At 49.0% G+C, this 23,925-nt stretch overlaps 2 protein-coding genes across 2 annotated transcripts in view; one reads left to right on the top strand and one right to left on the bottom strand.

Moving 5' to 3' along the window:
• SCD5 (stearoyl-CoA desaturase 5) overlaps positions 1 to 23,925 on the bottom strand; it is a 76,900-nt gene that overhangs the window by 48,110 nt on the left and 4,865 nt on the right. The gene's annotated exons all lie outside the window — the stretch shown is intronic.
• Positions 14,347 to 16,616, top strand: LOC135983546 (uncharacterized). Its single transcript, XM_065596043.1, has 2 exons — positions 14,347 to 15,052; positions 16,047 to 16,616. The coding sequence occupies exons 1-2, from the start codon at positions 14,476 to 14,478 to the stop codon at positions 16,520 to 16,522; spliced, it is 1,053 nt and encodes a 350-aa protein (XP_065452115.1). The 5' UTR covers positions 14,347 to 14,475; the 3' UTR covers positions 16,523 to 16,616.

Genomic DNA, 23,925 nt, shown 5'->3' on the forward strand with positions numbered 1-23,925 from the left:
AGCTCAATGCGTGACATTGAGTCCGGGTGCTGGGAATGCAGGAGTAGTGGCCTGGACACGTGACCCTAGCATGCCTGCAGGGATGGGGTGGACTAAGGCAGCTTTGGGCCCTCTCAACTCTGGGCTGCTTTAGAGACCAAAATGGCCTCTAGACATCTTGGGGATTGCTCTAAGTTACAGCAACCCCATCCTGAGTGGCCTCTGGGCAGGAGCACCACCCAGAATCCCCACTGTGCTAGTCGCCATGGGCCTGTTCCCTCCTGTTCTCAGCATGGCTCCCAGCTTACAGTAGCCCAATGCAATGCCTAAGCTTGGGAAATCTCCTCACCCCCCGCCTGCTGGTTGGCTTTTACAGCTCCCACATGTCACCGCAGCAGCATATAGCCACCGGAGCACCAACACAGCTCTGCAAAGTCCCACTCATGAGCAACATGCACAATTCCTCCCTCGCTTGGTAAATCAGTTTATGAAAAAATATTCAATTTTTTCCCCTAGGCAGCCATCCTGATAAAGGGCAGACAAGTCGTTTTTCTAGCGAGGCCAGTACATTTTTGGAACAGTTTCACAGGGCTGCAACACCTGGCTTTTACTGGAAGTCTCACCTCCAAACGATGACAGGCCCAACCGTGCTTAGCTTATGAGACCGGATGCGTTCACAGCCCCAGGTGATACAGCTGCAGGCATAGATTTCATAAAGGTATTTACATTTTTGCCAACACGGTAGGACTCTAACCATTAATTTGAGCTGCTAATGCCTCTAGTAGTTCAAGGATCAGGAGGTGAGATCCCATGGGTAACAGACAGAGCAGCTATTTATTTTGCTTCTTCTGAATGAAAAAGTTCTTGAGACATATATGACCATGAAAGATTATCTTCCAGCTCTGAATGATGATTTGAAAAAAAAAAAAAAAAAAAGTCACATCCAAGGGTTACACTTCACCTGTAATGATAAAAGCGACATCATCTGTAACCTTTTACACAAGAGGCCAACTGAACGCAACGTTAGTGCTCTTCTAGGGAGAAATCGTTCCTATGTTTTACTTTGTTTTGATGGACAGCTGCAAGGGCAATTCAGGCATGATTTTAATAAGAAATCATAATTTTCTTTCAGTTCTAGGAGCTGTGGATGGAACCATATAGATGTCTTGAATAAACCCCAGTACAATGAATCATTTCAAGAGATTTGTGCCTTAACCATCAGACCATCCTTCCCCACCATTTATGAGAAGCCTAGGTAGTTACATGTGTAAATGGTAGGGGTAGGGATGCAAGGATTTGAATTTGTAAACACCAGTTGGGGGTTGTGTGTACATCATTGTAGATTCACCTGTTGACATATTACCTCTACTCATAGAGCCAGGGCAAAATTGCTTGCCCATGAGTTTTGAAAATGTAATCTATAAAGTTCTTGCTTTTGAGTCAGGCTAGAAGAGTTGTATTAAACATGACTTTTCTAAGGACAAAACAACATCTCAAAGGTGATTGAGACAACCATATCTTCATTTTGAGCCTTCTTGTTCTAAATCAAAGGGCAGTGTAACCTGTATCCCCCTCAAAAATAAGCTTCTAGACAGATTTTTTTTTTTTTGCGAGGTGGGGGGAGGAGAGGGTTGAGTTTATGGCTCATGAAATGTACAGGACTATTTGACCCAGGTGGAGGCAGAAGGGGCTTTTCAAAAGTGCTCAGTATTGGCCTAACTCTGCTCCCACTGAAGACAATGGAGTATTTTACCATGGACTTTACTGACGGCAGAGTTAGGCGAATTGTGAATGCTTTTGAAGCTCTCCCTTGACTTTAGCGGGAGCAGAGGTAAGCCAGCATTTTTGAAAATCCACCCAAAAATGTACTGACTGAGATCAAACACCAAGTTAATAGCAGAGCCAAGACTAGAACCTAGCTCTCCTCTACCCAAGTCTGATATCCTACCTGCCACACCAAGCTACCTCCCTCCAGACTTGTTCTGGCTGGAGAACTCTGGAGATCGAAACCCTCTACCTGAAGAACAGGTGCACAATGGGTAATATAGTGCAAGCTTCTTCCCACTGTCCTACCAATAAGCCTCACCCACTGACATGGAAGTAGCAGTTCTAGGGAGTATTGGGTAGTTCGGTCTCCAGGCCCCATTTAGTGTTTGGTTTGCTGTTGAGATTGCTGGACAAAAAAAAAAAATCAAGTGGGTGCTAGTTAAATGGGGATTCTTCTGATGTACACACCTTGCCGCTAGCAAACGGATTGAGATGACTGACCTATTTCACACAGGCCACTGCACAGCCACCAAAGAACAGCAAACATTGACATCAAAGTGACTTTGGACTGAGTTCAGACTAGCAACCGAGAGGCAGAAGGCATCATTCTATCCTAGTAGCACCCACCCACTCACTCCCACCTACTTCCCATGTCTCAAAGGAAAAAGCATATTTGTTTGCAGGCCAAATGCATGAAATCTCAGAACGAAATCGACTGAATCTAAAAGGCGATCTAAACACTCTTTGAACAGCTCTAAATCAAGCTCTGAGAGACAGAAGTCACAGCACATCAAAGCGAAATGGGAAGCAGAGTTTCAGACAACAACAGAAGAGGATTCTACAGCAATTCCTCACCACCACCTCCTTACCATCCTGGGAAGAATTCCAAAGAGAAGCAATCACACACTTCTTCTACCCCAGCAATCACCAGCTAAATGAAATCGAACAGTCCCGGTCTCTGCGCACACACGCTTTCTGGGACGGTCCACAGATCAAAGCCTTTTGGTTGCACATACATAAACGCTTATGGCAGCTCCCCAGGGCAGGAATAGTAAGATGTCTTAAGTTGAAGATGAGTCATGATTCTAAATTCATCAAGCCAAATAGGGAAATATCATGGGGACAGAATATTTTCGGTATCCATTGGTTCAGGTTCCTTCTCCACTTTGAAATAAAATTTCAGGATCCGGGAAGGTGACTCCTGCACTTACTTCTGCATTCCCTGCTGAAAGGGCCCTATGGGGAATGGACACTGGTGCTGAGTTCTAGGGCCAACCCATGTCTTCCACTCAAGAGTCTCGGAGTTGGGTGCCTAACTCCTTTAGGTCCCTTTGAAAAGCCCAGCCTTAATAAATGCCTACATTTCACAACCCTCATGGAATAAAAACTCACGCCACTGTCCCTAGAGAGGGATGATATTACTTCCCATTTTCTGGACAGGTCAACTTTGACACAGAGGGCCAGATTCTGATCTCAGTTACTCTAGTGTAAATCCAAACCAGTTCCAATGAAGTCAGTGGAGATGCTCCATATTTCCACCAGCATACCTGGCATCAGAAACTGGCCCAGATGCCGTTAGCAACATACCAAAGGAAGCTAGGGACAAAGGTAGAAACAGAATCTTCCTGATCTTAAAAAAAAAAAAAAAGGCTAAACCACACTGACAACTAGAATTTGCTCCAAAATGTTGAACAATGCAAGGATTTTTGAGGTTACAAAAAGCAAGGCATGAACATTTTCTAATTTCTCTGAAGTTTCCAATGTTCCCATCTCTCAGTTCAATAAAATAACACTCCATCACAACACTGAAAACACACAGGACACAGATTTTACTGACTCCTCAAGCCTCACTTGCCCTTAATCCGTGCTAAACCACCACAGTGACAAGTGCTTTATAAATGCCCAGAGATAGGTGACTTAGGTCCCGATACTGACTCATGCCACCAGCAGTTTTCAAGGGTAGAAGGAAAGATGGTCTTGTGATTAAGGCATTAGACTGGGACTGTGGAGACCCGCATTTAATCCCAAACTCTACTAAAGCCTCTGTTTGTGACCTTGGGCAAAGTAACTTAATATACCTGGTGATTTCAGGCATAATTCTGTGTTGTCTTGCTCCACGTGAGGTATTAGTGAATGTCCCGCTTGCTTTGCACAGGTGCAAATGACTACATAAAGTGGAGGGCCCTGGAGAACGAGTTCCATATATGTAAAAGATATTACTTCTTACGTCTGTCTTGTCTTTTTAGACTGCAAGCCTTCCTTGGCAGGGTTTGTCTCTTACTAGGTCTATGTGCAGTGCTTAGCACTGGGCACTACCGTAATCTAAGAGGGAAAAGTAGAGGTTGGTCTCCAGACATTATTAGCTTGCCCAGTGCCCCTCGCTCCAGCCTATTTATTTAAAATGTGTGTCTTCATACACAACATAACAAATGAAATTTGTAACAAACAAACAACAAACCCCACCAGAACCAATCCTGGAAAATACACACACACACACACACACACACACACACACACACACATACATACTCTTGAGATTGCTAAATAATGGCCATGTAGCCATCTCCCGTATCAATTACAGAACCCAAACCCTTTACAACGAGGAAGCGAATCGTTAAAGGAATTATCAAGCTGACACTAATCACATGATAAACAGAAACACAATGGACTAGATTCTGTGCTGCATCTTCTGACAGGTGCAGCGCAGAAGGCTAACAGGGGCGGGGGCAGAGGGGTCCTTTACACCACCTTTGGGCCACATGGATTACACGTACACCAAGAATGAACATAGGCCCCCGCTCCCTAATGGCTGCTTTGATTTACAGAAGGCTCCCTTTGGCCAGTGGTGGCAGGTTTGTAGAAATTTTGGTGCCCAGAACCCGTCCCCCTCCCCCCCCACCTAAGGCTCTGGGAGGGAGTTTGGGTGGGGGGAAGTCTGGGGTGCAGGCCCTGGGCTGGGGCTGGTGATTAGGATGCAGGAGGGGTGCAGGCTCTGGGAGGGAGTTAGGGTGGGGGAGGTGGTCTGGGGTGCAGGCTTTGGGATGGAGTTTGGGTGCAGGCTCTGGGCTGGGGCAAGGGGTGAGGGTGCAGGAGGGGGTGAGGGGTGCAGGCTCTGGGAGGGAGTTTGGGGGTGGGAGGGGGTGCAGGGGTGAGGGCTGTGGGGCTGAGGATGAGGGGTTTGGGAGGGGGCTCAGGGCTAAGGCAGAGGGTTGGGGTGAGGACTGTGGGGTGGGGCTGGAGATGAGGGCTTCATGATGCAGGAGGGGGCTCAGGGCTGGGGCAGAGGATTAGGGTGCAGGGGCATTGGAGAGGCTCAGGGCTAGGGCGGAAGGGCAGGGGAAGGGCAGCCTGCCCTGCCATTTATGGATGGGGGCCACTAGGACCCTGCGGTAGCAGTTGATGCTGGGAGCCAGCAGAGTCGAGTCAGCATGAGCTGCAGGCTCTGGGGCCCCAGGGAGGTGAGTGGGGGCCGGGGGCACTCAGGGGAGGCCGTGGGGGCGGCAGGCGGGGCCGGGAGAGAGACCCGGCCCCAAACATTGATGGAGCAGGGCCCCCGGGCCCTGAACATTGCTGGAGCCCGGGCACCACGGGCCAATACAACTCGACGCCCCTGCCTATGGCTGCCCACGGGCTGCTCTGCAGCCAAGAATGCCGGTAGTGCTGAATGATCCAGTTGCTCCTCCTCCTCCACCCCCCCAGCACACGCCCTTCCACATCTGACTCCATCCCTGGCATATACCCTGGAGTGGACCATGCCAGGGCGTGTACGAGCCAAGGCATGCAGTGCAGGATCTGCCCAGTCATGCTGATCTGTTGTCACTTCGCAACTTAACTGGTTTTTTGTTTTGTTTTGTTTGTTTGTTTTTAATTCGGGGGTTTTAGGTTTTGAGCTATTTTTAGATCGAACAATATAGCACCCAGGTCCTTCCCTCTGTAGGAGGACCCCACACTTAAAGCCCGTAAGCCTACCTGTGTATTTTATGTACATAGTGTATTTACCTCCCTCGAAAACAGAGCCAACAGTTCAAAAAGGCAGCACTAAGCTGCTTATTTATAAGATTTCCCATCATCGAGGAGAACTTCTGACACAAATGGGGTCTCCCACTTCTCCATCCTTTCGTCCTTTAATCCTAACAGACACACTCAGCGCGATCTCGCTCATAAAAAATTGAAGCTGCAGCCTTTCACCCAGAGCTGAACGCGTATCAAGCAGGGCCTGTGGTAAATCACACCGAGCCATCACATGTAAGACGATCAGAGCACAGAAGAACGCTTTTGTCTTAAACATAAAAGCCAGCCCACAGAAGCCAAGGAAGCTGAAACAGTGAGTGCTGGAGTTAAGTTTGCAGTATGGTTTCAGATATAAAGCCATTGTCCCTTGCTCATAACTTTCTGAAGCACTCCTCTTCGAGCCGAAATTGTCAAAGCTGGGATCCCGATGCACTGCAGTGCGTTATGAGTGGGTGCACAGCTCACTGCAGGATCAGGACCCCAGACTCCCTCCGCCAATGGGTAAATTTTAATTTTTATTTTTTTGGCAGAAAATTTGAGCATGTGATGTTCAGCCATCTCTGTACACAGAATGCATGAATGGGCACAGTTTTATGTGTGTAGTAAAAGGCACCAGCCAGCCTATGACTGACATAAGCCTATCAATAGTTTAGCAAGGGTCTGAAACAAAGCCAAGTGCAGACAACGGGAGTCTTCAGTGGGCTTTGAATCAGGCCCCAAAACACTCAGGTACCTGCTTGACTTTAACTACATGCTTTAGTTCCATTCAAGTGAATGGAGCAGGAGCAGGCTGATGATAAGAAATATATTTCAGTGATTGCTACTAATTTAAAAACTTGTATTTAATTTTTTTTTAATATCATATTTTTCCATACTAAGAGCCAAATGAGCACTTGGAAGAAGTTACGACAAATCTAGTCGAGTTGGCTGAATTTTTTTTTTTTTCCCTTCTCAAAAATACAAGTTCTTCTACAGAACACAGGGAAAGTTTCCCACAGATTTTTCTCGAACAATAGCAGTTAGTTTCTGTAGTAGGAAGAGAGCCTGAGACATAAGCTCTTGCATCAGAGGCCTGGTCTGAGGCAGAACCTGCTCTCACAATCTGGCAAGAATAGGGTTGATATTGCAGAAATACACATTCCTAAGAAGTGCTAGTCACAGAGTATGCACGCAAACACATCCCAATATCAAGAATGGTACAAAAACATTCCCCAACGATAACAGGAACACAATGACCCCTCCTAAAAGATAAGGTCAGAATGACAGTACGTAATAGAGATGTTTTGATCGAACCAAGGTGATAACTAGCCACATCAGGGGGCAGTAACTATGTCAGAGGCAGTACTAACTTGTTTGTATCAGGGTATAAAGATGTATCTCAGAGGGAGTATTTTTGTCCAGCCAAGGGGGGAATGGAAAGTCCCGCCATTCACTGAGCTGGTCCATTGTCACGGGAATACATGTCTTAGTAGCCTCATAGAGTCTGCCAGGTGCTATTACCGTGCTTCGTTGATAATAAACCTGACCTTTGTACCTTAACGGATCTTGTGGTCATTGGGCGGTTCGCTCAAGGTTTGCTGTGCCGGCTGTCTGTGCAGAGCTGAGGCAGCACACAGGGAGAACACACAAATGCAGCCGAACATCTAACCACAGTTTCCATGAATAATTTCAAAGGAAAAGAAAACTTTATGGCATTTGAAAATTTTCACTGAATTTTTCAATGTTTTGTTTACATTTGAATCAAAACTAAAAGCGATGGGGTTTGGTTTTCTTTCTTGTTTTTTTTCCCCACTGTTTTCTTGCCTCTTCCCTCCTCCTTTCCTCACTGGATATAACTGGACGGCAGGGGGGTCAGGGAAAGAGAATGCCAGGAGAATGAAATCAAAGATTTGGGTTTTTCAATTTGAACACACAAACCAAACTTTTTCATTTCAAACTGAATCAAAATGTTAGTTTCTGTAAAATTTTCAAAGAATTCAAACTGTTTTCATGAATTTCAAGAAGCCGTGTCAGTGATTTTGGGCAGCAAAAAAAAATGTTATAATCTCCATTTCACAGATGGGCAAGAGAGAGATGAAGTGATTTGTCTTCTGCCACATAGTAGCCCTGTAGCAGAAGCAGGATTTGAACCCAAGTTTCCTGACTAGTGCTTTAACGACAAAACCACCCTCCCCCTTGTTAAATGTACCCTCGCCTCCTTCTTCAGTGAAATATTATAGCTGGGGCAATGTCTACACTTGGCGCTAGGGATGTGATTCCCAGGTCGCATACATCTACTCCCTGTCGCTCTCATGGAGCTAGCATGCTAAATATAGCAGTGTAACCATGGTAAGAGAGACAGCAGCTAGCCGCCCTGAGTACAAACCCACCTTGACTCTGGTAGGTACCTAGGGCAGTTAGCTCAAGCTGCTGCCCACGTTACTGCAACTACACCACTATTTTTAGTGCACTAGGTGGATGAGAGCTAGAGGGAGTACGTCTATGCCAGGTGGAAATCACACCCCCAGCTCTAAAGTGTAGACATAGCTTAAGAGTCCTCCTTCAAAATGAATGACTCAGGTTAAAAAGTTACTATCAGGCTTCCACAGAGTTCATTGAATTCTCAGTCATAATTCTCAGATATGCTTCTTCTCATTCTATGGCAGCCTCAGTTACAAACTTACACACGGAAGAGGTGACGCATGTGTCTGCTAGAAAAGCAGGATTCTCCCTCTGCCTAGGAAAAGGCCCATAATTGCCTGTGCAAGGAAAGGGAATGCAAGATTTTTCCAGTCCAAGGATATGTTTTGTACAAAGTGTGCCTTGTGAGGTATCATTCTAAAAGGATTGATCTGCTAGACAGTAATATCACGTTGGATGGTATGTGCTATGACGTATGTGAAGTTATGAAGTTAGGCTATGTATGTGTTACTGAAACACGTGAGGTTGAAAAAAAAAAACACCCACAAGCAGCCTTTGAGGTACAACAATAAAAAGGCCAAACAATGTTAGTGGCTTATTGAGGAAATTCACACAAGCACAAGGATTACCCCAGGAACTGTGTACAACAGAAACCTCTCAGAGATTGCACTACACAACGGGAACTCTTTGGCCCAAGTCACAGCAAAAGAGATTTCCAGCAAGTGGGAAGAAGATATAAAAGGGGGGAAATGACATAATGATGGTACTTCACTTTCCCTACAATCACACACCTGGAAACACCTGAGGAATAAAGTCTGAACGGGGGAAAAATGATGGTCCAGACTAAAGGGATTTCTAGTCTGTGTATGAAACCTGGGAAACCCAAGCTGCAAAACTAAGGCAGCTTGTGCCTTAAGAATCTGCCAACTTGTTTATCATTCAAGGTGAGAATTTGCTAATTCATACCCTACCTATCTAGTATGTTAAGCTCAGTTTGCATTTTTGTTTATTTACTAGTTAATCTCTTTGATCTGTTTGCTATCATTTATAATCACTTATACTGGCCAGATCTGACCAGGGCAGGACAGTACTGCTCTGGGGTCCTAGGCTGGGAGGCTGGTGGTTAGAGAGCCTGAATGTGACTGGAGCTGGGTGTGCCCCTACCTGTGTGAATGCTGGTGAAAATGCAGACTGGAGGGCTTTGCAGCTTGTCACAGCAGCACAGTGTGAGAGGGAACCCAAGCTGGTGGGTCAGGGGGCTCAGTGGTACCCCAGTTCCAGGTGGCACCCCAAGGGGAACCTGTCACAGTTACCTCATCCACCTTGTCTTTCTAATATCCTGGGATCGACATGGCTACAACTACAGTGTGTGGAAGGGCAGAGAGGCAGGTCTGTAAGTGCCACGTAACCAGGATAGTTTTAGGGGCCGGGGTGGGGGCTCACAAGCTAAATCTGCAAGTGAAAACCCCTGACTAGGCAGTTGGCCAGTCATCCGTTCAAGGGAAGTTCCTTTGATTACTGACTCCATCTAATTCGATTCTGGTCCATTTGCAAGCAACATCTGCAAGGTCAGTTGTCTGAGGATGGATGGAAAGTGCTCTTTGTTCTAGGATTCCTTTTGTTATTAAGGGTGAGGTTCACTGGGAAAACAAAAATAGTATATCCATTTCCTGATGCCAGCATCGGACAGATATGCTTCTCTTTCATATCCGCCCTGGCGCTGTAAAGCGCTCTGTGATATCTGCTCTGATGCTGTTCTTTGGCTCTCAAGCAGCTACATTAACTGTGTGTGTGTGCTGGCCAACATGCCTCGGGTAGGTGGGACAGAACGCAGGCCAGGTGCTGCCTCGTGTAGCAGAGTCATGTTGACGTGCCAACTTTCCAGTGGAGCAGGGCATTATACAGTTAGTCTGGATGGTAAAAAATAAAATCTACTGATTGCAACAAATTGCTCATCTTTAATTATAACATCAATGTTAATTACAAGTGCAATTGTAATTGCAGGGAAGGAAGCTCCAGCGCCAGTGATGGGGACACATGCTGAATCCTATTGATTGAAGCAGACCTTTTGCATCCCAGTGCTTTGGATGTAGTTGAGGGTAGGCAGCTATTTCCTCCCCCTCCCCCCACCCCAGAGCATCTGCAAAGTCTAGATCAGTGGCACAGCTCCAAGCAGCAGGCAGTCTGAATCCACACTGCCTCCACCTGGTGGAGGAGTCAGATATTGCTCCATTTATCCTAATGCTGATCGAGCCAGGCACAAATACACCCTCTTCTCTGGCTGAGAGTCCCTTTCCAGTCTCACTGCTGGAGGTTCGAGGTACAGGGGATAAGCTTTGGTCAACTCGCCCTGCCCCTCATAGCTGGTCAAAGCCAGTGGGGAGAACTTGGGTCCATTATTGGTGGGAATTGTTCATGCCTCTTTCCATGAGGGCAACCTGCCTACCATCCTAAAGCAAAAGTGATGGTTAAACCCTTGCATAAGGAACCACCTCTCTACAGTCCTGCCTATTTCCAGCCTCTCTCAATCTTTGCCTCTTTCAGGAAGGTTATTGGGAGTTGGGGGAGAACCACCACCACTGCACCTACTCTACTGAGCGATGCCTCTTGCTCTGGTGTTAGCACCTGCCGTGGTAGGGAGATAGACAGAGGTCCAAAGCTGATATTATTAGATTTCTCAGAAGCCTTTGGGGCTGTTGACATTACTGACCCTCTCTTTGAGAGCACCTGCCTAATATCACCAAGAAAGAGATGTGCTCTGGTGGTGTAAACAGAGCCCTAAGAGCCAGGATCGCCCCACCTGGGACACTGCTTCCCTCTCTGGTCTGAGACAATTCACTTAACCGTTTTGCCTCAGTTTCCCCATCAGTAGATGGGTTATAATAATATCTACTTTCCCACTTTACAATGGCGTTGAAGCTTAAATAGCAAGTGTATGAAACGCTTATGAAAGTGCCCAAAGATTGATACTCATAGCTGGCTGAGGGCACATTTAATGTGCCTCAGGTTTCAATGGGTAGCAGCTAAGTTAAAACTGAGGGGACTCAAATGACACCCAGCCATCCCCAGATTCCACTTTGGAGCAGCGACAACATTTTAATAATGACCAATCTCCTTTTTAACCTTGAAAGAGGCGCTTTGTCTGTAAGGGTCTATCACAGAACCACATGCCACAGAGCTACCACCAGCTGAGCATGTCTAGTCACATCACTACGAGGCATCAGTGCTGGGGAGGACTCTAAATGCTGCTCGCCGGGCACGAAGCACCGCCCATTGAGTGGCTGAATTAGACAGATGGGCAACAGCGGCTGGGGCACCTAAATTTGTGGGAAGCAAGATTTAAAGGAGGAAAAAAGTAAAACGTCACCATCTCTTCCCTTGCTGTTATAACAACGAGCTCTCTTCCCGCCCTTCCTTTTCTTGCATCATTTAATTACCTTCCCTTGTTTCCCTGCAGGAGCACAGCATCTGGGATCAGGGGATTTGTGGAGAGGAAAGGAAGGGGCAGAACACGGACCTGCCAGGCTTGCAGACTAATTCTCCGTTGGCCCCCGCCACACACACCCCTACCTATTGCGCTGCTGCTGCCCATCTTTTAGTGTCAATAAAGCCTGAAGTGTTAAGTCACAAAGGTGAGGTTCAATCCCACATCACCTGCAGGACTCTGTGCTGCTCTTTTTCTCAGGTCTCCTCTGCTCGATCTTTGGCAGGGAGAGAGAGAAAGCGTGCACGCTCTGTGGGAGGCCTAGAAAGTTACTGTCCAGCTGCGCTGCTGTCGTCCCTACTTTCTAATGAGGGGGCATGTCTTTGAGAGATTGGTGTTTGGGCTCCAGGGGAAGGAGCTGAGATTCTCAGAACTGCAGCCAGCTCAATGGGCACATGGCAGGCACTGGCCATGCCCACCTTCTCAGAACTGCTATAGAAACATGGCAGCACTAATGAGCCCCATACTGTGGACTGATGTTCCTGCTGCAGGAGGACGTTTGCTGTCGGATCCGTGGGACTGCAGGATTATTAGCAAACCTGTTCCTCCTGCTCATTACCCAGAGGATATGATCTTTAAAGGAGGCTTCCAAAGGAAAACAAATCATTGTGTGCCCTTTGGTGCTGCTTTATGACGGAGGAAGGCCTGAAAGGCTTGGCTGGGTTCTTTTGAAGTTATTTCTGCTCATTTTTACATTAGAAGCTCAGAGCTTGCCTGCCTGGTTTTTATTGCAGGAATCTGCGGATCACAAAAGAGCCAGGCAGACTGTGACCTCAGAGGGACCTTGCAAGTGAAAACTGATGAGGGGCATGATCCAAACCCCACAGAAGTCAATGGAGAGATTCCTATCGACTTCAGTGGGCTTCGAATCAGGTACTAGCTGAGAGAGGGAGTGATTTCATTCATACTGTTGAAAACCCAGTTCCGACATCTGCCCGAGCTGCACTTGGCACAGAACCAGAGGTCACGGGCAAAGAAGGCTTTATGGTCTTAGCTCTGTTTTGTTTAATGTGTGTGGGGGTCCCAGCTAGATTGGGAGGTGGGCATTCCCGTATGGGAAAGGTTGAGGAACACTGGTCTAGATGGCCTATAGTAATAGATATTCCATTCCTAACTTTAGCGTTCTGATTTCCCCAAGCTCTATCCGTAGGGATAAAACCAATATGGAGACCTATGAAATTACACACATGGGGTTTGATCTTGCTCCTGTTAACAAAAGGAGTTTTGCTATTGATTACAGGGGGAGCAGGAGCAGGCCTTATATCTGTGCATGTTTGTTAGGCAAAGAGCTGTCACACAGCCTTTTGAATTAGGCAAAGGTTGAGAAAAATCTAAATAGTCCTAGCTGTGGGCAAAATTCAGCCCTGGCATAACAGACACTATGGAGTTGTGCCCACTTATCACAGGGGTGAATTTGGCCCCTTAGTTTTCAAGTTTCAGTTGGCTTCTCTGCTGAGCTCTAGTAGAGATTAGGCCTTTGCAGTCTTTAACTGTCAAGAACCTTGTTTGGCCCTAGGTCAGTCTAGTCTGTGAATAAGATTGGCCTTGTTATATGCTTGTAAGTGCACATCCTCACTTCAGGGCACCCCTCGTGCCTCGACGCCGTATTGCAGGAGACTTCACCTCTCGTGCACACCTTGATGGCCACTTCTTTTGCCCTGCGATAGCCCAGACCACATCTTCTCCCACCTCCTGTCCTGGGTTTTCCATGGCTCAGCTCTCTGGCCAGGTCACATAACAGTTCCCTCCCCTTGCAGTGTAACTAAAGGTCCCACATAAAGTTAACAAACAATGTCCACACTTACAGTTCTTCTGCCCTTCTCAGGCTTGACTGAAATCCTCTGCTTCCTGGCCCCTGCAGAGATTTTCTTAAACCACTTCTTCCCCAGCAGGATTCCCCCACTGCTTCCTAGCAACTCCAGTAGTTTAGCTCTGAGGAGCTCACTGCTCACAGCCCTATCTCACCACCCCCAGGAGCCTACCCTGCTCCCTGTGGGTGACGCAGCCTGACTCCCCTTGTTTCTCTCTCCAGCGTTCTCTTCCTTCTACTGCCTTTGCAGCCCTGTTTCAGCAGTGCTCTTGCTGCTCCACCGCCACAACTGGGCTCAGTCTTTCTAATTAAGAACCATTACATCTAGCTGGGCTCACTAATTGACCCTTCTGTTGCCAGCTCATCCTTGAGGCTGAGAGATACCTGCTAAATCATGGAGAAGACTGAGCCTAGCTTGGCTCAGGGGGCAAGTCTGCCAGCCCAGGACAATGCTACATGATCATGGCTGCTTTTACTCAACACTGATTATTGCAGTGGTGTCAGTGACCCTTCTGGGACCTGACTGACAGGAGAAGACCTGCACTGAGACTAAGGGCTGGTCTACACTGAACAGTTACATCGGCATCGCTACGTCTATCAGGGGAGCGAAAAATCCATACCCCCCTCAGGCCTGGTCTACACTAGGCGTTTATGTCGAAGTTAGCGCCGTTAAATCGAATTAACCCTGCACCCGTCCACACTGCGATGCTATTTAGTTCGACATAGAGGTCTCTTTAATTCGACTTCTGTACTCCTCCCCGACGAGGGGAGTAGCGCTAAATTCGACATGGCCATGTCGAATTAGGCTAGGTGTGGATGGAAATCGACGCTAATAGCTCCGGGAGCTATCCCACAGTGCACCACTCTGTTGACGCTCTGGACAGCAGTGCGAGCTCGGATGCTCTGACCAGCCACACAGGAAAAGCCCCGGGAAAATTTGAATTTGAATTCCTTTTCCTGTCTGGCCAGTTTGAATCTCATTTCCTGTCTGGACATCGTGGCGAGCACAGCAGCACTGGCAACGATGCAGAGCTCTCCAGCAGTGATGGCCGTGCAGTCTGGGAATAGAAAGAGAGCCCCAGCATGGACTGATCGTGAAGTCTTGGATCTCATCGCTGTGTGGGGCGATGAGTCCGTGCTTTCCGAGCTGCGATCCAAAAGAAGGAATGCAAAGATCTACGAGAAGATCTCTAAAGACATGGCAGAGAGAGGATACAGCCGGGATGCAACGCAGTGCCGCGTGAAAATCAAGGAGCTGAGACAAGGCTACCAGAAGACCAAAGAGGCAAACGGACGCTCCGGATCCCATCCCCAGACATCCCGTTTCTACGAGGCACTGCATTCCATCCTCGGTGCTGCCGCCACCACTACCCCACCAGTGACCGTGGACTCTGAGGATGGGATACTGTCCACGGCCGGTTCCTCAGACATGTTAGGGGACGGGGAAGATGAGGAAGGAGATGAGGAGGGCGAGGCAGTTGGCAGCTCTCACAACGCTGATTTCCCCGACAGCCAGGATCTCTTCATCACCCTTACAGAGATCCCCTACGAAGCGTCCCCAGCCATTACCCCGGACACAGAATCTGGTGAAGGATCAGCCAGTAAGTGTTGTAAACATCTAAACATTTATTTTTAACAAAACAGGAATATTAACAATTAAAAGAATGGGTTGTTCATGATTAGTGTGCCCTAGGCGCTTAACGGTTTAGTAAGGGGCAGTGCAAGTTTTGAAAAGAAATCTAGCAATGTCCGGTTTTCAGTGATTGTCCTGCACAAGCCGCTCTACTGTGTATTCCCTGCTACTGCAGCTACAGTAAAATGCGGTCTATATGTGCGGGGATAGAGCAGTAATCCTCCTGGGACATCTCGATGAAGCTCTCCTGGAGGTAACTTGAAAGCCGTTGCATGAGGTTCTTGGGGAGAGCGGCCTTATTGGGTCCTCCGAAGTACGACACGTTGCCGCGCCACGAGATTATCAGGTACTCGGGGATCATTGCTCTGCACAGCAGGGCGGCATACGGCCCTGGTCTTTGGAGGCTTTCCCGGAGCATTCTCTCTTTGTCGCTCTCGGAGATCCTCATCAGGGTGATGTCGGCCATGGTGACCTGCTTTTAATTAGGTAGGGGAATGTTAGTGTTGGGACTGCTTTCCCGTTCCTTTACAGAACTGTCACCGCTGGTTTGCAGCCACGCGGTGGAGGCGGGAGAGGGGCAGCCGAAAGGGATCATTCCCGGGGACAGCCGCGAGGGGGTGGGACAGGGGCAGAGTTCCCGCTTGCCGGATTGCTGGCAGCAGGGACTGACATTGATTTAAATGTGAAATGAGGCCAGTGGTAATATAAAAGTTTTAAACTGCCACAAGTGTACGGCTTACCATGTCTGCCTGCAACAGAAATTCCGTTGTGCTGCCTCGCTTCTCAAATGTGCTGTTCAAGACCCCAGGCACAGAATGCGAAGGCCGAGAATTCGACCTTGTGCTGAGTGCGCATGTGAAAGGTGCTGTGCATGGTCTTGTTCACAGAGAAAGACTATGTTCTTTGTTCACAACTACATTTATCTTTCAGAGGAATTCACTCCCTTTTTCCCATTTCCACAGCCCCGTCTGCGACTGTCTCACAACCTAGCCTGGAATCACACTCCCAGAGGCTAGCGCGGATTAGGCGTAGGAAGAAGAGGACACGGGAGGACATGTTCTCTGAGCTTATGGCCTCTTCCCAAGCCCAGGCAGCACAGCAGACCCAGTGGCGGGAGAACTTGACCCGAATGCACCAAGCCAACATGGATCGGGAGGAGAGGTGGCGGCAGGAAGACCAGCAGGCGACTCAAACGCTGCTTGGACTACTGAGGGAGCAAACGGACACGCTCCGGCGCCTTGTGGATGTTCTGCAGGAACGGAGGCAGGAGGACAGAGCCCCGCTGCAGTCCATCTCTAACCGCCCTCCCCCGCCACCAAGTCCCATACCCACCTCACCCAAAGTGCAAAGAAGGAGAGGCGGCAGAGTCCCTGCTAACTCTCACTCCACCCCTGCAGAGAGCTCTAGTAGCAGAAGGCTCTCATTTCCCAAAATTTGAAAAGTTCTTTCCTTCCCGCCTGACACAAGCCCACGTCCAAGTTTCACCTCCCAATGCCATGTGTAGTTGATAATAAAAAATTCGTTTCTGTTAACTACTGTTTCAATCATGTTCTTTTGGAGGAGGAGGGGAAAGGGGGTTGGAAATTGGACAGGACAGTCTCCTTTGGCAGGGTACATAGTCGGGGGCAGGCACAGCAGCAGGGCACATACACAGTGCAGTGATGCAGTGACTAGTTGCCCCGGTTAGTCTGGGAGGTTGTTTTGATGTAATGTTGGGGGGGGTGGGTTGCTCTGTGACTTTGTGGCGGGGGAGGGCAGTTACAGATCTTAAGCGCCGGTCCTTAGACAGGATCACAGAGCCACACAGCATGGGATCTGTAACCGTCCTCCCCCTGCCACAAAGTCAAATAGACCTCCCATACACACAGTCCCGATCAGGAGGGGTGACAGGCTCCGTTGAAACAAGCATCCCACCGCAGCGGAGCCTGTCAATCCTTGAGTTTAGAAGCTGCATTCGCATCACAACACTAGACCCGCCCCGCACCACAGTCTGCGTCCCAGTTTTAAAAAATTCCCGCTAAAACAGTATTAAAGAAAACGGTGTGCTTTAACAAAGTAGAACTATTTTTATTTCGACACGTGTGTTGGAGGGGGGGTGAAGGGGGTATGTAACTGGATAGGATAGTCAACATTACCTGGGTAAAGAAACGGGGGCAGGTTTAGCTTCTCAGTACACAAACTATAAAATCACAGGTTACCCTGCTCACTCAGGAACTTTGCTTTCAAAGCCTCCCGGATGCACAGCGCTTCCCGCTGGTCTCTTCTAATCGCCCGGCTGTCTGGCTGTGAGTAATCACCAGCCAGGCTATTTTCGTCAACCTCCCACCCCGCCATAAAGGTCTCCCCCTTGCTCTCACAGAGATTGTGGAGCACACAGCAAGCTGCTATAACAATGGGGATATTGGTTTCGCTGAGATCACAGCGAGTCAGTAAGCTTCTCCATCTCCCCTTGAGACGGCCAAAAGCACACTCCACCACCATTCTGCACTTGCTCAGCCGGTAGTTGAAGAGTTCTTTTTCAGTGTCCAGGGCGCCAGTATAGGGCTTCATGAGCCAGGGCATTAGCGGGTAGGCTGGGTCCCCGAGGATGACTATAGGCATCTCCACATCCCCAACAGTTATTTTGTGGTCCGGGAAGTAAATACCTTGTTGCAGCCGTCTAAACAGACCAGAGTTCCTGAAAACACGAGCGTCATGAACCTTGCCCGGCCATCCCACGTAGATGTTGGTAAAACGTCCCCTGTGGTCCACCAGTGCTTGCAGCACCATGGAAAAGTATCCCTTTCGGTTAATGTACTGGGTGGCCTGGTGGTCCGGTGCCAGGATAGGGATGTGAGTTCCATCTATGGCCCCACCGCAGTTTGGGAATCCCATCGCTGCGAAGCCATCTATGATCGCCTCCACGTTTCCCAGGGTCACTACCTTTGGCAGCAGTACATCAACGATTGCCTTCGCTACTTGCATCACAACAACCCCCACGGTAGATTTGCCCACCCCAAACTGGTTCGCGACTGACCGGTAGCTGTCTGGCGTTGCAAGCTTCCACAGGGCTATGGCCACTCGCTTCTGTACACTCAGTGCAGCTCGCAACCGGGTGTCACTGCGCTTCAGGGCAGGGGACAGCAACTCACAAAGTTCCAGGAAAGTTCCCTTCCGCATGCGAAAGTTTCGCAGCCACTGGGATTCATCCCAGACCTGCAGCACTATGCGGTCCCACCACTCAGTGCTTGTCTCCCGTGCCCAGAATCGCCGTTCCACGGCATCAACATGACCCATTGCCACTGTGATGTCCTCGGCGCTGGGTCGCCTGCTTTCTGACAGGTCTGTGCTACTCTCAGACTTCAGGACATCACCGCGGTGCCGTAGCCTCCTTGCCTGACTTTTCTGCATCTGCCTCAGGGAAACCTTTATGATAAGCTGCGAGACGTTGAGAGCGGCCACAACTGCAGCGATGGTCGCAGCGGGCTCCATGCTCGGAGTACAGTGGCGTCCGCGCTGTCAATGACTGGAAAAGCGCGCGAACTGTTTTCCCGCCGGCGCTTTCAGGGAGGGAGGGCGGGAGTGATGGACGGATGACGACAGTTTCCCAAAAGCACCCTCGACTCATTTTGTTACCCAGAAGGCATTGCCGGCTACACCCAGAATTCCAATGGGCAGAGGGGACTGCGGGAACTGTGGGATAGCTGACCACAGTGCACCGCTTCGAATGTCGACGCTATCACCGTTAGTGTGGACGCACAAAGTCGAATTACTGTCCTTAGTGTGGACACACACGTTCGACTTTGCAATATCGATTACAAAAATTCGATGCAAGTAAAATCGAACTACTCTCGTAGTGTAGACAAGGCCTCAGAGACACAGTTAAGCCAACATAACCTCTGGTGTGGAAGGCACGAAGTCATCAAAAAAATTCTTCCATCGACCTAGCTGCCCCGCCTTGGGATTAACTACAGTGATGGGAGAACCCCTATGGTTGCTATAGTGAGTGTCTACACGGGGGTCGGCAACCTTCAGCACACGGCCCATCAGAGTAATCCGCTGGCGGGCTGCGAGACATTTAATTTACATTGACCGTCCGCAGGCATGGCCCCTTGCAACTCCCAGTGGCCGCGGTTCACCATTCCTGGCCAATGGGAGCTGGTAAAATACCAGACATTGTGAGTGTTCCCATAAAAATGTGAGTGTTGGCAACACTAGATTTTGGAGTGAGAGAGACACTCAGCTCTCTCTCTTTCTTGGAGATTTTATATTTGTTCTTTTTTTGTTGTTTTCCTTAAATTAAAATAAAAGGCACATAGATGGAATTGTATGGAAAACATAAAAGACAAGTGATTGCATACAACAAGGAGCTCAGAGAGAGAAAGACCAACAAAAAGGCCTGTGGGTTAAGAGAATGACAATAGGAACCCTAGCCAGTAATAGAAATATGGGAAGGGATCTAGTTTGACGATGAGTTGCTTCCATACTCCTGTTCAGAGACACACTGGTATTTTCCTGCCAATGGTAGTGCAAAGAAGTGGTTGGGGAGGGAGGTTTTCTGACCCTCATGGGAAGTGTGGCATTTGCCACACACAAAAGACAATCACAGCAGCATCCACCACACTGTGGCTGGCTGTAAGGGGTAGTGGTGGTTTACATGCACAGCTTTGAGCAGTGCTGAGACAGAACTACTCACAGCACACCACCCTATTTCACACCAGGGGCGTCCCTCCTGTTTTCAGGAGCTGGCTCTGGGAATGGTCGGGTCCCCAAGCTGCTCCCTGTTTTCTGCTCCTGCTGGGAGAGTGAAGCTCCCTTCCCACCCTAATCTACTTTATTGCTGCTTTTATTTTCCCATTCTTAGCTCCGCTGATCCACTTCACTGGGAGAGCTGGGCACAAATCCTCAAACTGAGAGTGCCCCCCCCATTCCCCCACCCCCATTACCTAGGGAAGTTCACAGGAGATGGCACCGGGGAGGCTGGAGCTGTCTCCATCTGCATAGCCATTATTAGGTAGGCAAAACAGACCCATGAAGGTGCTGTTCAGAGGCCATGTGAAAGGTCAAACTCATACGATAGCTGAGGATAAACTCGGTTTACAAGTTCTTCGGGTTGGAGCCCCCCTGTTCCTGTATGGTTTACACATTGACTATCACCGGCAGGATCCCATCTGGGGCCACTGGGCGCTCTCATAGCACACGTCAATAACAACCATGCTGCTTCTGTGGCGCGTCTCTTAGCTTGCATGCCAAGCTATCCTGTAGCGATCAGAAAGCAGAGAGAGCTGTTAGGGCACTGAGTGACAGCCAACATCTAGTGCCAAGACACAGAGAGGATGAGCGCCTTCCTACCTGCCATCTGTGGAGACAGAGACCCAGCCTGGCTGGCCGTGTGTGGGGAATACAAGAGGACATGAGGATGCAGTCCCTGCACTTTGGCCCCAGCCCTTCCCACACTAGACAGAGGCAGGAGGGGGTTGGTGGGGACACTGGCTTGCATGCTGCATCCCTTGAAAGGGTAGTGCTGCAGCTCCCCCTTGGTCAGTGCATTCCCTGGCTCAGTCACTCAGAATGCCTCTGGGTAGCCCTCCTGCATCCCCCCTCCTGCCCCTATGAGCTGTGGTTTACAAGCCACAATAAAGCTCTCTAGGTGTTGGTCAAAGCAGGGGAAGGGGAAGTATAGATGATCCTGAGTAAACAACTGACTCTGGCTTGTCCTTGGCCTAATTTTTCCATTGTCTATTATGTGCAGCTGGATGCATTTCAGTAAGTTACCAATGGAAACGAATCCTGCTGAGTGTTCATTTTGGCTGTAACTGCTGTTTTCTAGGTAGCATGGTGGCCCTCTTTCATCTCTGCTTAGCGTGAAGCGGTGACTCACTGATTTACAAGTTAATTGGGAGCAGTGGGAAGCGGATCAGTAGGGGGGGCCGGGAGGGAAATCCCGCCTGTGGGGAGGGAAGTGGCAGCCCCAGACCACTCAGGGAGAGACTGGCTGCATTTGGTTGTTGCTGGGGAAGGGAACGTAAACAAACAAACGGTATGGAGGACTCTCTGCTCGTGAAACAGCATTAGGAACGTGTCCCGCATTAGTGCTGGCCACTGGGGAGGTACAACTCTGCATACCTCTTACTGCAGTCACTCCCTGGGGTGTTACATGGACTTTGGACATCATTTAGAACAGTGATTCTCAAACGGGTGCCGCCGCTTGTGTAGGGAAAGCCCCTGGCAGGCCAGGCCGGTTTGTTTACCTGCTCCGTCCACAGGTCCATCCGATCGCGGCTCCCACTGGCCATGGTTCGCCGCTCCAGGCCAATGGGGGCTGCAGGAAGCGGCGCGGGCCGAGGGATGTGCTGGCTGCCGCTTCCAGAAACTCCCATTGGCTGGAGCAGCAAACCGTGGCCAGTGAGAGCCATGATCGGCCGGACCTATGGATGGGGCAGGTACAGAAACTGGCCCGGCCCGCCAGGGGCTTTCCCTACACAAGCGGCGGCCCCAGTTTGAGAACCACTGATTTACAAAGTGCCTTGGGATGACTTTCTGGGGTCGGGGGACACAGGGACCTCCCTGAGGTACACAGATTCCACTTGCCTGACATATCCAGACACCGCTGTGGACTTCTCTGTCCCAGGATTTATACCACCCCCACCACCAGAGTATCCAACCACCTCTCACTTAACCTGTTTGTCGTCGCCACACCTAGGTGAGGCAGAACTGCTGTATTAGCCCCATGTTACAGATGGGGAACTGAGGCACAGAGAAACTCCTGGTCACATTTTCAAAGGAGCTCAGCGTCCAACATAAAAAAATCTGGCCACTTCTTTTGGTGCCTAACTGGGAGCTGAGCGCTTTCAAAATTCCAGCCTGAAGTGACTTGCCTCAGGTCACGTGTGAAGTCAGTGGCAGAGGAAGGAATTGAGCCCAGCTGTCCTGATAACCAGGAGAACCAGATCATCCTCCTGCTCAACCGCTCAGGGCTTCACGGTGGGTTGTAGGCTCCTTCTCTTTCAGGGGGAAAGACAGGCCCTTAGAAAGAGTCCACATAGGTGGCGACTGTCATCTTTTAGTGAAGCAAAAAGGTTTCAAGGAGAGTTGGGCCTGAATTGCAAAGCTCACATCCAATTCCAGCTCCAAACTCTCCCAAAACTTGGGGAAGTGGCAATTTGGTTCTGGCTCCTCTCTAGCTGCAATCATCTACAGCACAGCAGGGACAGTTTGGCCTGGAAAACTTAGTGTGTGAGGTAGCTGGAGGGCCCTGTTCTGCCATCCTTGCTCCATAACCCAGGGTCTCTCTCTTTAAGGAGTATGTTTGCTGCTGATGTATTCTAGGAGAGCTCATTGTTCCACATGCGCCATGCACCTGCAGTTCTCTTGAGGCACCATGAATGCTAGACATACTTTGTCTAAGCAAACATGGCTACCTCAGGCCCAAAGAGAATGCTCTCATCTCTTCTTCGCTTTTATAAAAACCCCGACCTGTGAAGCCCCTGAAGTATTCACTCAGTTAATCAGTGCAAATGTGTGTTCCTATTACTGTCACTATTGTCTTCCTCCCCTGCTCCCACTGCGTTCCAGATCCACTTGTCATGCCTTGCGTCTCTTTAGATTGTAAGCTCTTTGGGTCAGAGTCGGTCTTCCTTTTACAAAACAAAACAAAAACCACATTTGCACAGCACCTAGCACAAAGGGGGCTCAATTCTGAGCGGGATCTCTGGGTCCTACTATGATACAAATATTAACCTGTTTGTGATTCATTATTCATAATAATACAGAAGAGATTCCTCTGAAGATGAGGGGAAAATGCTGGATGGACAGGTCTTTTCTCACATGCGTCTGTCAGCACTTGGCTCCAGTATTCTGCTCTCCCTACATCATTCTTTGTTAACATAAATGGGGATTCGGTTTCCATAAGGAGAGCAGAATTTCTTAAGTGAGATCTTAGTGCAGGTGTGACAGCAACATTTAGTCCTAGGGTTGCAAACTATGTTCGGAATTCAGATGGACATGGAGATACGTCTATGTTGGATGGAGTCACTGGCTGGAAAAAAAGAGAGGTGGAGGAGTGGAAGAGGACTTCCAACCACTTTTAAAACCCTTCCACATGCACCTTCCTACTACCCAGCTAAAACCCTCTACCCACAACCTTTCCTGTGCATAGCACATGCCCCGGGTCTTCATTTTAACAGTCTAGTCCCCAAAAGGCACTAGCCCTTCATACCTGCCTCTACATGAGAACAGAAAACCCACACACCCTCTAAACTGGTACAGCAGAATGGGGAGGATGCGAAGGTCATACCCTAGTTTATTGAGATGTTAATTATCTCACACCTGTACCAAGCATTGCTACCCTTCACCAGATGTCTAGCTAAGGTACTTGTATGGCCCCCATTCCCCTAGTATCTGAGCATGGGGATAATTGTTTATCCCCACAACATCCCTGTGAGGCAGGGCAGGGCTATTAGCCCCATTGTACAGATGGGGAATAGCGGCTCTGTGACTTGGCCAAGTTCACACAGGAAGTCTGTGGCAGAGCAGGGACTTTAACCCAGGGTAGACCAGACTTGACATCCCTGATCTTCTTAAGCTTTGTTTTCCTCCTCTTCCCCCAAAGCTTAGAAATAAGAGCTTCCCAGCCCTTCTTTACACACCACAGAGCAACAAATGAAGGATGCAACCAAAAGCCATTGCAGGTCACCTTTAACACTTTTGACAGCAAGGCAGAATACTTAGCTAGTCAGCTCTTTGGGACAGGGACCATCTTTTGGTTCTGTGCTAGCACCGTGAGGTCCTGAATCCAGGACTGGGGCTCCGAGGTGGTTTCACAATACAAATTAATAATAATAATTTCTCCCTTAGCTCAAA

Source organism: Chrysemys picta, chromosome 5 (genome assembly GCF_011386835.1).
Source record: "Chrysemys picta bellii isolate R12L10 chromosome 5, ASM1138683v2, whole genome shotgun sequence".
NCBI lineage: Eukaryota > Metazoa > Chordata > Testudines > Emydidae > Chrysemys > Chrysemys picta.

Excerpts from the sequence above, each read along its gene's own strand:
- LOC135983546 (XM_065596043.1), top strand. The coding sequence starts at position 14,476 with ATGCAGAGCTCTCCAGCAGTGATGGCCGTGCAGTCTGGGAATAGAAAG. Across the intron at positions 15,053-16,046 it reads ATCTGGTGAAGGATCAGCCA|CCCCGTCTGCGACTGTCTCA; the intron begins GTAAGTGTTGTA and ends CCATTTCCACAG.